Source organism: Thamnophis sirtalis, unplaced genomic scaffold (genome assembly GCF_051295495.1).
Source record: "Thamnophis sirtalis isolate CommonGarterSnake01/CBP01778 unplaced genomic scaffold, rThaSir2_p1.2 scaffold_3, whole genome shotgun sequence".
In the NCBI taxonomy this organism is placed as follows: Eukaryota; Metazoa; Chordata; class Lepidosauria; order Squamata; family Natricidae; genus Thamnophis; species Thamnophis sirtalis.
Genome location: NW_028261383.1, coordinates 10,333,406 through 10,345,430, shown reverse-complemented (window position 1 = coordinate 10,345,430; position 12,025 = coordinate 10,333,406). Strand labels below are relative to the sequence as shown.

The following is a 12,025-nucleotide window of genomic DNA, read 5'->3' as shown; positions in this document are numbered from 1 at the left end:
ATTGAACTCCAAGCCTCCCGGATCTGAAACAGTCCAAGAGAAAAGAAAGTGACGGGAAACGATCAGGAAGGGCCAGGGGGAAAAAATCATCTCCAAAAGGAGAAAATGGGGAATGCAGGAGCGATCCTAGCAGCGCCCCAATGAGCTGCATTGATGATGGGGCCCCTATCTGAGCATTTCCCAAGAAGGAAGGAAGGCGGAGCTTTTTACCTGGCCCTCAATGGGAAACATACGGCTCTCTTCCTCGCCCGAACTCCGCTTCCCAAGAGATGCGCGCAGGAAATGATCCGCGATCGCCGGCGGCCACGCTTCCTTCCTTCCCGGCCACGCACGTGGAATGGATGCCCCTCTCCGCAACGATACCAGCCAAAGCTGGAAGCGCTTATAGCTTCTCCTGTCCCCGTCCAGCTCCTCCCATTCGCTAAAGGCACCGCCCACTCGAGGCCCCACCTCCCTGCGCCCTAATTTCTGCCACGGGGGAATCGGTCCAGCCTGGAAGGTGAACTGGGCAGGGAGTCCAGCGCTGCTTCGGCCCAGGCAGTCAGAGAAACAGGGGAGAGGAGGAGGAGCGACGCCCAGAGATGGGAGAAGGGAACAGAAGGGCAGAGTTGGCAGGAAAAGGAGCCTCTCTTATCCACATACAACCTATTCCTTTAAATGACTAACATTCATGATTGTGCCATAATAACAAATAATCAATGGCTGCATTGCAAGTAGTCCTCGACTTATGACCATTTGATTAGTGGCCGAAGCTGTAGCAACACTGAAAAAAGTTACTTATGTCCATTTTTTCACTAAAGACCAGTGCAGCATCCCCATGGTCATGTGATCAAAATTCAGCCACTTGACAACTGACTCATATTTATGACGGTTGCCATGTCCTGGGGTCATGTGACACCTCAGACAAGCAAATCAGTGGGGAAGCCAGATCCGCTTAACAACTGTGTTGCTAATTTAAGGTGATTCACTTCAGAACTGAGGCAAGAAATGGAGACAGATTTACTTAATAAACATCTCACTTAACAAAAATCTCGTAAGTCGAGGACTACCTTATTTCGTAAGTAAGTCGAAAGTCAAGGACTACCTTATTTATCCTATAGTAAAACAGCTCCAAGCCTAACAGAGCATGCTTGAAGTCTGCAGAGAGAAGTTTCCTGGCGTATTCCCCATTTCCTCCTCAAGAATTGCACTTCCAAAGTGGTTGAAAGAAGGAAGGAGATCCTTCTGGACTCAAAGGCACTTTTGGTTTTTCCTTACCTTTCCTGCTCCAGCCGCCTTACCAGATGCGCTCGCGCCTCCAATTGAACAGATTGGGATTGTAAGCAACAACTTTATTGTGCAGAAAAAGTAACACAAGGAAATCTCCCTCAAAGCCTTTGCACCCCACCAACGTCCACTGGAGGGTTTTTACACAGCATTTGCCAGACACTTTACAAGTCAGAGCCTGAAGGAATTTTTTCATCTCTCATTAAAGTAATTCCTGCCTGTTTTACACTGACATCTTAACCTGCCTACATAGGTACCGGGTATATGTAATAGAGAGCTCAGCCAAGCTATTTAAATCTATTCGAATATGTGCACAGGGAAACGTCAACACCTTTATAAATGTCGTTTCAGCAGTAATATAGCATAGCTTTCCATGATACTTCCTATTTTCAGCATACTTCTTTCTTGAGGTATTCAAATCTCCATTTCTGCCTTTTGCCTTGTCCCTTAATACATTTGGGCCTCTGGTTTAGTAAGCTGAAGCACTTATGCCTTTATTCTAAGTTTACCCTGTTAATTGAATCTCCATGGATCCTTCTATCTAGACAGGGCTGGAGTACCTTGGCCCTTTCATAGTTTATGCACTTCCAATTTACAGAATCCCAGAGCCAGTGTGGACTAAGTTAAAAAAAGGACCAAGATTCACCACCCCTGATGACTCTGGCCTTCCAATTGTCGGAGGCCTGTGCATCTGGCCGTTTTCCCTGGGAAACCTGAGCTTTCTCCAAGGAATCGTAGGCCTCTTCTCCATCTTCCCCCTTTTGAGATTTTATTGTGAAGATTCAGGTTATCTCATAATGCTTGTAAATCCTTTTTTTTTTTTTTTGAAAATCAAGGAACTATTCACCATAATTCTGCTCAGAGTCCTTTGGGATTGGGCGGCATATAAATGTGTCTAATAAATAAAATAAAAATAAATAATTCTTTCTCCATTTCCAGTATGTTGGACACTGAAAGACTTTATAGTAGGAAGGCCCTAGAAACAACCACAGACCATAATTCCATACAACTAGGCCAGGGATCTCTAAAATTGGCAACTTTAAGACTTGTAGACTTCAACTCCCAGAATTCCCCAGCCAGCATGGTAACATGTGTGCCAGAGGAATTCTGGGATTTGAAGTCCACATGTCTTAAAGTTGCCAAGTTTGGAGAACCCTAATCTAGGCAGTGACAGATATTGATTGTTAGATCGGGTGAATGGAAGAGGCAAGACTCAGGGTTCAGCAACAACAGCTCTTTATTTAGTGACAATTATGTACAATCCAGCAAAGACTCTGTTTTGCAGCAGCCCTTTTATAGGGAGCCGCAGACCTCTCAACCAATCAATTTGAGTATGTTTCCTGCCGGATGAGAGGACCTTGGTGGAAACTACCATACTGGCTGTCAGTATGTAACATTGATGTTAAGAAATTCCTTCCCTGTTTTCCCAGATGGGTTTCAATGAATTGGCAATTGTCAGTTAGACTGAAACAACACAATTCGTTACATTGTTAACATTCATGATGGTGCCTTAAAAACAATTGCGGTTTTACGATTAGTCCTCAACTTTCAATCATTTTCTGAGTGACCATTCGAAGTTACAACAGCACTTAAAAAAGTGGTTTATGAATTTTTTTAAAGAACCATTGTCAAATCCCTGTGTTATGTGATTCGTGCAATTGGTATTTTTGATAGTTGGAGCATCCCAGGGTCATTTGAGACCTTCTGACAGGCAAAGTCAATGGGGAAGTCAGATTCACTTAAAAAACATGTTACTTACTGAAAAAAACTGGGAAGAAAAGTTGTAAAATGGCACAAAACTCATAACCACTGTCTTGCTTAGCCATGGAACTTTTGGGCTTTAATTGTGGTCATCACTCAAGGGCCACCTGTATTTTCTAAAGCTGGTTCCCTAAATTGTCCAATTTACCAACCAAAAATAGGGCATTAATGAAACACACACACACAATCAATATTGTATCTCAGACCACAAATCAGTGAGACACAACCAATTGTAGCTGGTGCAGACACAGCACTACCCCTCCAGTTATTACTTTTGACAAAGCTTGAGTCTCGTATTGGTCCATTACTTCATTCTCCTCCATCACTTTCTCCTAGTAAAGTTCTCACTAAAGATCCTATTTCTCTTTGTTCTGGCGTAAATTTCTTTGCATGGGTATAGTAGATCCACTGGTTGATTCCTTCCAACATTAGGGAAATATGGGTGGTCCATGTTTCCCACCAGTTCTGGAGCTCACCACTTAAACTGCAATGTTTCCTCTTGAAATATTTCAGTATCTTCTCTATACTCTAAGCCAGCTTTCTGCACCCTAATTTTGTCCAAAAGTATTTCCCAAATGTGCTTTTTTTCAACAGGCAACTGGACTTTCTTGTTTTTCCTCAAAGACCTTTCACTTCTCATTCAAAGAATGTTCTCCAGTTCCCAAAAAACAAAGAAGATCCAGTTGCTCCTTGAAAAAAATACCTTTGGGACAACCACAACCTGGATGACTGAGAATCTCCATAAACATCTAGTTGTGTTAGTTTCCAAATCCCAATCTACCTTTGCTGTTCGCTTTGGCAAAAGTTAATCACTTGATGTATGTAGACTGAGGGCTTAAGCACACAATTCCAAACAAATTCCTTTCTGTCCAATCACACTTGGCCAATAATTCTATTCTGCTCTCCTCTCTCTATTCTATTCAAGCACAAACATCTAATACCATGGTAGCCCAAAAATAAGCCCTACCTTGAAAATAAACCCATCTAGTTTTTAAGCCCTATCCCAAAGTAAGCCCTAGTGAAGAGGCTGGGTGTGGCCAACAAAGGAGGCAGCAAGCGCACACAATGAAACTCGGCAGCAGCCAAAGTCCTCACAGCGCAGATGAGTTGATTACCTTTCCAAGTAGCAGATGGAGGCAGAGGCGCCGGGGGGAGGGGCGACGCAAGCGATCCAGATGCTACGCACAAGCCATAAGAAAGCTGATTTGGTGGGCTGGAGCAGGCGGCCGGCCGTAGGTCCATCATCGTATCTTACTTTGCCTGCAGTCCGCACAGCGCATAAGGATCACCTGCCATCCGCCCCATGCCTCTGCCTCTGTCTGCTGCCACCATGCGAAGCCAAGCCCGAGTGAGCTGACCAAGGAAACAGAAGGCTGCAGCTCCTGGCAGTCCCAGTGCACTTGTTGCCTCTTGTGCATGCGCCGGGAGTGGGGGGCGCTCAGCTGGGCGGATCATTCTGAAATCACGTTTCCCCCCCAAATAAGTCATAGTGCTTCTTCTGGAGCCCCCAAAAATATAACACAGGGTCTTATTTGGGGGGTGGGGAATGATATACAAGGAAACTCTTATTTTTAATGGATCAAAAACTTTCTACTGCTTTGGAACCCCTTTCCTAGACACCGTGCATTTTTATATTCCCCTGGGCATGGAGCAAATATTGAGAATCAACATAAAACAATTACTGTCTTCTCCTGCCGTGCGTCTTTTGTCAATTAAAGTAACTACAGGTTCTGAATTTTTTTCTACACCCCACACACTGATACGGCTTCTCCCCCATGTGGATTTTTTAATGGAGTTTAATATTATCACTGAGTCAGAAACTCTTTCCACAGTCAATGCATTTAAATAGTTTTTCTCCTATGTGGGAGATAAGCCTGCCACTCTCACTATAACATTTTCCATACTTCAGGCATTTATAGGGTTTTTTCCATGAGTGAAGCATTCTATGGCTTCTGAGTAAATTATTTTGATCAAAGCAATTTCTACACATTATATACATATGGTTTCTCCCCGTGTGGATCCTCTTGTGGATGCAAAGGTAACCACTTCTTTTGAAACTCATACCACACTCCATACATTTATATGGTTTCTCCCTGTGTGTATCCTTTTATGAATCTTCAATTCTTGAGAATCACTGAAGGATTTTCCACAATCCTGACACTGATATGGATTCTCCCCAGTGTGGGTTCTGCTAAGTGCATAAATATAAATAGTTTATATATATATAGTTAATTTTTGCATTGAAGCCCTTTCCACATGTGTGGCATTTGTGTGGTTATTCCCTAGTTTGGAGCCTTTAGTGGCAAGTGAGGGCCCCGGAATCAGTGAAGTGTTTGTTGGACTTGATGTACTTATAGGGCTTTTCACCCATGTGAGTCCTTTTATGGAGAGTAAGACTACTTGGCTAACTGAAGCACTTCCCACACTCAGTGCACTGTTACACTCCGCTGTGGATACTTTTATGGGAAGTTAAGTGGCTGGAATTATGGAAGCTCTTTCCACACTCCAGGCATTTATATCGTTTCTCTGTGTGTTCGTTCATGAACATGAAGGCTATCAGAACGGGCAAAGCGCTTTCCACACTGCAGGCATAGAAAGGGTTTCTCCCCCGTGTGAATTCTGTGATGGGCAGTAAGGTTTCCTGAGAAATGGAAGGTCTTTCCACATTCTGTACATTGAAATGGTTTTTCTCCTGTGTGGATCCTCTCATGTGATTTAAGATTAACTTTTTGACTGAAGCTTTTTCCACAATGCAGGCACTGAAAGGGCTTCTCCCCCGTGTGGATTTTGTTATGGGCAGCATGGTGTCTGGAGGAATTGAAACTCTTTCCACACTCCAGGCATTGAAATAGTTTTTCTCCCGTGTGGATCCTCTCATGTAATTTAAAATGACCTTTTTGATAGAAGCTCTTTCCACAGTGCAGGCATTTATAAGGTTTCTCCCCTTTATGTATCCTATTATGCAAAGTTAGAGTGCAGCTTCTGCTAAAGCTTTTTCCACACTCCAAGCATTCATAGGGTTTCTCCCCTGTGTGAATCCTCTTATGAAAAGTAAGGTCACTGGAGGTCCTGAAGCTTTTTCCACATTCCAAGCATTCATAGGGTTTCTCCCCTGTGTGAATCCTCTTATGGGTAGTAAGAGTACCTGGGGCACTGAAGCATTTTCCACACTCTGTGCAGTTATACGGCTTCACTCCAGTGTGGACCCTCTTATGTAAATTGAAATTGCCTTTTTGTATGAAGCTCTTTCCGCACACTGTGCAATGATATGGCTTTTCCCCTGTGTGGATCCTGTTGTGGCAATCGAGGTCACTTGCAGAGCGGAAGCTCTTCCCACATTCCAGGCATTTACATGAATTATTCCCAGTGGAGCTTTTTTTCCGGGAATTTGGTTCCTTGCTCCCAGTAAACTTTATTCTCCCCTCCCTGCACTGATGCAAATTCTCCTCCTTGTAGAGGCTTTGATGGGAAGTAAGGGAGGCGCTGCTTTCGAAAAACTTTTCCCTATTAATGCATTGATGCTGCTTCCTCTCTTCGTGGAACCTCTTATGTGAATTCAGATGACTTTTCTGCCTGAAGGTCCTTCCGCAATCCAGACATTTGTGTGGATCCTCTGCTTTGTGAATCTTTTTATGCAACGCAAGAGAAAGGCTTGTACTGAAGCTTTCTGCACACTCCGTACATTTGTATGTTTCCTTTCCTTCTTGTATTATTTCATGTAAAAGAGGAGGAAGGCTCCTTCTGGAGTGTTGCCTGCTTTCATCTTGTTTCTCTGCAAAAAGGCTTTCACAACAGTCACATAATCCAGATTCATCTCGGGATGTTTTCCTACACCTTGAACACACCTCTTTTTCTTGGCAATCATTTGCGTCCAATAAGAGATTGGTACCTGGACAAGATAAACCAGAGCAATTCTCCAGCTCAACCGTTAACTGGTTTTCCTCAGAACTTTGCTTTCCATGTATCTTTTCTGAAACTTTCTTTTTTTCTTTTGGCAACAGTCCTGTTGCCTCTTGGCCAGAACCCTCCATCTCCCATCCATCACCTGTTTGTAACAGGAAAAAAAAAGTTAAAACAAACTTAGGTGCAAAAGGGATCAACACCATTGCTGTATTTGAACAGTATCAAATTTCTTCCAAAATCCCATTAGTTCAAACTTGGCTTCAACCCGGTAGCCATTTTGGATCATGTTTAGGGTTGCCACAGCGGGGCTGGGTAGAGCTGTGGGAATGGGAGGGCGGAGCAGAGATAGCTGAGTATGTGTAGCCAAAACAGAATTCTTTCCCCTGGGAACCAAGGACGTTCTCATCAGCACCTGGTGAGGCATGGGAGGAGAACAACTGGTCTTGGACTATGACCTGATTGGACCATGTGATGGATGAGTAGACTGTGAGGGGAAGAACTTTGATTTGGGTGGGGAAACTTCAGGACCTTCACAGTCGGTTTTTCACCAGATGTGCCAATATGACTTGATTAATAAATTTATACTTTGAAAAAGCATCAAGCTCAGAGTTTTTATCATTTTTTGTCTGATATTGGAAGCCTAACACATGGTGCTATGCTTGGTATTAAGTTGATATAAGATTTGTCCTTTGGCTTTCCCTTGTTCTCAATGGCAGAAAAAGAAAACGTGAAAATTTTGAATAAGATCATTTAAAATTTATGGGGCAAGAACCATCAGATCATCTGCTTCACATGTAGTTCCCAGGAAGCAGGAGAGGAGGGACACTTAAAAACAGCCTTTGTTTCTTTCTTCACTCGTTCATTCAATCATTCCTTAAATTTATTGATTTTTCAGTTGCCATAAGGAAACCCAGGATGACTTACAATATTAAAACTATATAAAGATGTTTCCCTTCTCATCCAAGAAGCTTCTTCAGTTCTGACTGAGCGGTGGAGGATGGAAGGATTGATATTCCTTGAAGTCATCTGGTCATAAACACTCTTTCCCACCAGATGACTGCAAGAAGTAAAAATCCTTATGATCAAACCATGGACCCAAAGGGCTCTTAAGTGTCGTCATCATCATTGTCATCATTGAGGCCCTACACCCCCAATGGCTTCCAAGCCTGACACACGGAATTGCTCAGTAGGTATCCAAATGAAGTCAGAGATGCTGACACAAACTTTGTATAAATTAATGCATTTTACATCTGTCTGTGTGGTGTGTGTGAAGAGAGAGAGAGAGAGAGGGAGATGGAGGAAGGGAATATATTTACAGTAAAATTAATCCAGTTGGTCTGGAAAGTGTTGGGCAGCTTCATCAGCACACACAGCTTTAACATGTTGTTCGTAGGTTATAGTAATTAAATAGTTTTCGGAATTGCACAAACCAGTCATGGTTGGCTCCAAAGTTACTCCTTATCCGCTCCTCACTTTAACATTTTAAAAAAGCTGTGTGCCTTTGCCTGAATCATATGAAGACTAATGGGACTTTGTCAATCCAAAGCACAAGGAGTTGTTCTGTTTTTGAAATGTGGCCTGTCCTATTTCTCATGATTATGGCATCTGTTCCTGGAGCTGATTTAATTGCTTTTATCTTTTCTTTATCCTTAAGGATTGTGGATACAGTGGAACAGACCAGACCTTCTTCTTATCCTATGGTCTTTACCTTCTTCCCCTCCTCATGGGCTTTAATTATTTTCATTTTCAAGTCCAAATTGATACATTCTCTTTGTTTCTTACCTCCATGTTGAGCTGGAGTGAAGTTTGGTTGGGAAGACACTTCTAGCCTAAGAAAGAGTTGATGGAAAAGTACAGTATCTTGTCCTGTAGAGAGATACAGAGAGAGACTGGCTCAGAGCTGTTTGGTGATATCAATGTTATGATGTGGGAAGGAAGTACTCCAGTGCAAGAATGTGTTTTCCTTCTCTGTCAACCATTTATTTCCCTTGACAAAAGCATAGCAATGGCAGCACAGTATTTGAAAGTCTTTTATTTACAGTACTGTATTAAACTTTTGTTTATATACTCCATCTTTGTTCTTAACCCGTTCCATATGGTTTTTTTCCAGCCTTCATGTACAGCATGTGCAAGATTGAATCTGATTCTCAACAAATGGGAGAGAGTGAATTGTGAAGGCCACGCTCTCCATACTGTCCATTTGTGAAGAAAAGCCAGGCTTCCTAGAAAAGGATGAAAACCTCAGATAAAGAGCTTGCAAATTAGAAAATCAGCAGTTTAGAGAAGGATACAGCAGCAAAAAACAAATAATAATGCTGGAGAACTTCACTTGCATTAATTTAAATAATAAAAAAATTGCACTAGAGTATCTTAACAGAATCGCTTACCTAAAGAGGCCATGTTCCTCTTGTTTTCCAGCATGACATCTTGGTACAGGGCTTTTTGCTCAGAATCCAGCAGGGCCCACTCCTCCACGGAGAAAAACACAGCTACATCCTCAAATGATACTAAATTCTGACACAGGGAGAGTGAAAAAACACAACGTATTCCCTGAACATCCCTAACAATGAACACTTCAGTGAATGAATCACATGTGAGTCTTCTTAATGAACAAACTGCAGAGTTTCCAAGTTGGGCAAAGGAGCCTGTTAGGATATTGAATTTAGTAGCTGGAACAATAAAGTTTACAATAGGCCCCAATACAATTGCAATTGATTAGTTAGAGAGAACTGACTCACACAGGAGGCAATCTACGCTATGATTGGTTGCTGTAAATATAAAGGGGGCGTTTCCCTTTTTTCCCTCCTTTTCCCCTTCTGTGTGTTCTGTAGGATGTGTTAGATTTACCTCATGATGTTCCTGACTATCTTCTGTTCTTCCTTCTCTGGATGATGACAAAGACTGCTGTAAATTGGTAGGTGAAATATATTTATATTTATATAAAAGTTTACCAGTCTATCTCAGTGTTTGCAACTTTATCTGGACAGCTGCTGTGCTTTCTACAAAAGTCAAGCTTGGACTTTGCAGTTCTTCAATCCACATAATTCTACTATTAACACACATGTTTAGGTTAATATATATATTTATATATATTTCCCTAATCACCCATTGTTAAATTTTAACCTTCCACTCTTGTTCATATTTTTATACATATTTAATAGTGGTCATTCAAAATCTATTTTTCCAATTCTTCATATCTATTTATATAAAAATATTATCCTGATATCTATCACACTGCTAAAATAATAATCCAACCAATGTGAATAGAAATACCCTAAATGTATAAATGATTGTGATTGATAGCAAAACTATAGAAGGAGATATTGAATAATGGAAGAATGAAGGATGGAACTTTGACTTAACTAAGGAAATATGAACAATAAAATAGGTGGAAAACAGATTTTTGAATATTATAATGATATGAAAGGGGGGGAGTTAAAACAGGGATAGAAAATAGTGGTGAATAATTATATATTAATATGTTAAAATATACAAAAGGACAGAAAAATGGTTCAGAAATGAAAGGTAATAAAAGCCATGTATAAATATGAAATAATGGAATAAATGTACTGTTTAGGAATAATAATACTATGTTTATGTGTACTGAAATGTATGTTATCCAATTACCACACCATTCACGCATTGATATGTAAAAGAATATAAAAAAATAAAAATTTGATTTAAAAAAAGTCAAGCTTGGACTTTACTTTTTACTTTGGGCTGGCTTTCATCTACACTGCTTTAAAAAAAAACTGAGTAAAGACTAAACCTGGAATACAGAGTTTAGTTTTGCTCACCACATTACAAAAAAGGATGTGGAAAAAATGCAAAGAGCAACTGTGGATTAAAGGCTTTGAGACTAAATCATAGGAAAAATGGTTGCAGGAACTGAATATAGCTAGCCTAGAGAAAAGAAGGACTAGGGGAGACATGACAGCCATGATCCCGTATTTCTGGGGCTAACACAGCCACAAACAAGAGGGGATCAACTTATTTTCCAAAGCTCCATAAGGCAGGACAAGAAACAATGGATGGAAATTAATCAAGGAGAAAGGCAACCTGGTATTAAGGAGAAACTTCCTGACAATGAGAACAATTTAACTAAGGGAACAGTTGGCTTTCAGACGTTATGGACATGAGGTTTTAAGAAGAGCCTGGACACCCACTTGTTTGAAAAGGTATAGGGTCTCCTGCTTGAAACAAAGGGATGGACTGGAAGATCTCCAAGATACCCTCTAATTGTGTTATTCTGTTATTGGGAGATTGGCATATCTGGGGAGGGGAGGGGAGAATCCTCCTACCTGCATTGGATGTTCAACCACTGTTAATCCTCCATTATAAAGAACTGAGGCTCCAGGAGATGAAGACGAGGCCATGGGAATGTCTAGGAGTGAAAAAAAACAGCAAGGGAATAATTTGCTATCAAACATCCTAAGGATCTTCTTGAGCATGAAGTGCAGAAAGCTGATTTTAGCCTATTTCTAGGCTAACTAGGGAACCCCTTTATGTGAGTCCTTTGCAGCCACAGCAACAAATACACAGAAACTCACCCTGGGTGAGGGGAAAAGGGAAAGGTGAGGAAGGACCAAGGATTGGATTCAGAGGCAGCTTTCTCTGCCATGAATTTATGCATCAAAGGACCAACTCTGTTATTCTATGTTTCTATGATGTTCACCTTTCCTTATCAGATAATCAAGGAAGAAAGACTACAAAACCGTTTTTCACAGCTGGGATTTGCCTTTTGGAATAGCCAACAGCAGAAGTCGGGAACTATGGGCCTTTTATGGGGGTGGACTTCAACTCCCAGAAACCCTCAGCCAAGTGGAATTATGGGAGTTGAAGTCCACCTGTCATAAAAGGGCCTTAGTTCCCCACCCTGGACGACGTCAATGTTTATCAACCTTGGCAGCTGTAAGATATGTAGATTTAAACACATATGGGGAATTTTGGGAGTTGAAGCCCACACATCATAAAGTTGTCCAAAGGAAAAGTGATACCTTTTTAAATGCACACAAGACTTTAAAAACGCAGTTAAATTGAACAATGAAAACGAATCCAGGTTTGAAAGAAACGAGGCAAAGAGATTAAAGGGCAT

General features: G+C 41.4%; 2 protein-coding genes across 2 annotated transcripts in view; both read right to left on the bottom strand.

Annotated features, from left to right (window-relative positions):
- Positions 1 to 5,445: 5,445 nt before the first annotated feature.
- The window catches only part of LOC148047139 (uncharacterized), a 30,450-nt gene continuing 23,870 nt past the window's right edge, over positions 5,446 to 12,025 (bottom strand). The window contains exons 6-7 of the mRNA XM_087708341.1: positions 6,571 to 6,730; positions 5,446 to 6,318 (exon numbers count right to left, since the gene is read on the bottom strand). Of these exons, the coding sequence (XP_087564467.1) occupies positions 5,541 to 6,318; positions 6,571 to 6,730 (938 nt within the window). The 3' untranslated portion in view covers positions 5,446 to 5,540. The remainder of the gene's footprint in view (positions 6,319 to 6,570; positions 6,731 to 12,025) is intronic.
- Positions 8,823 to 11,776, bottom strand: LOC148047140 (zinc finger protein 557-like). The gene is made up of 3 exons (XM_087708354.1): positions 11,232 to 11,776; positions 9,778 to 9,834; positions 8,823 to 9,444 (listed from the first exon to the last, which is right to left on the bottom strand). The coding sequence occupies exons 1-3, from the start codon at positions 11,379 to 11,381 to the stop codon at positions 9,301 to 9,303; spliced, it is 351 nt and encodes a 116-aa protein (XP_087564480.1). The 5' UTR covers positions 11,382 to 11,776; the 3' UTR covers positions 8,823 to 9,300.

Coding starts and splice junctions, on each gene's coding strand:
- LOC148047140 (XM_087708354.1), bottom strand. CDS start 11,381: ATGCTCAAGAAGATCCTTAGGATGTTTGATAGCAAATTATTCCCTTGC. Junction 9,835..11,231: donor TGGTTGAACATCCAATGCAG/GTAGGAGGATTC, acceptor ACCAATTTACAG/CAGTCTTTGTCATCATCCAG. Junction 9,445..9,777: donor ATAGTCAGGAACATCATGAG/GTAAATCTAACA, acceptor TCCCTGTGTCAG/AATTTAGTATCATTTGAGGA.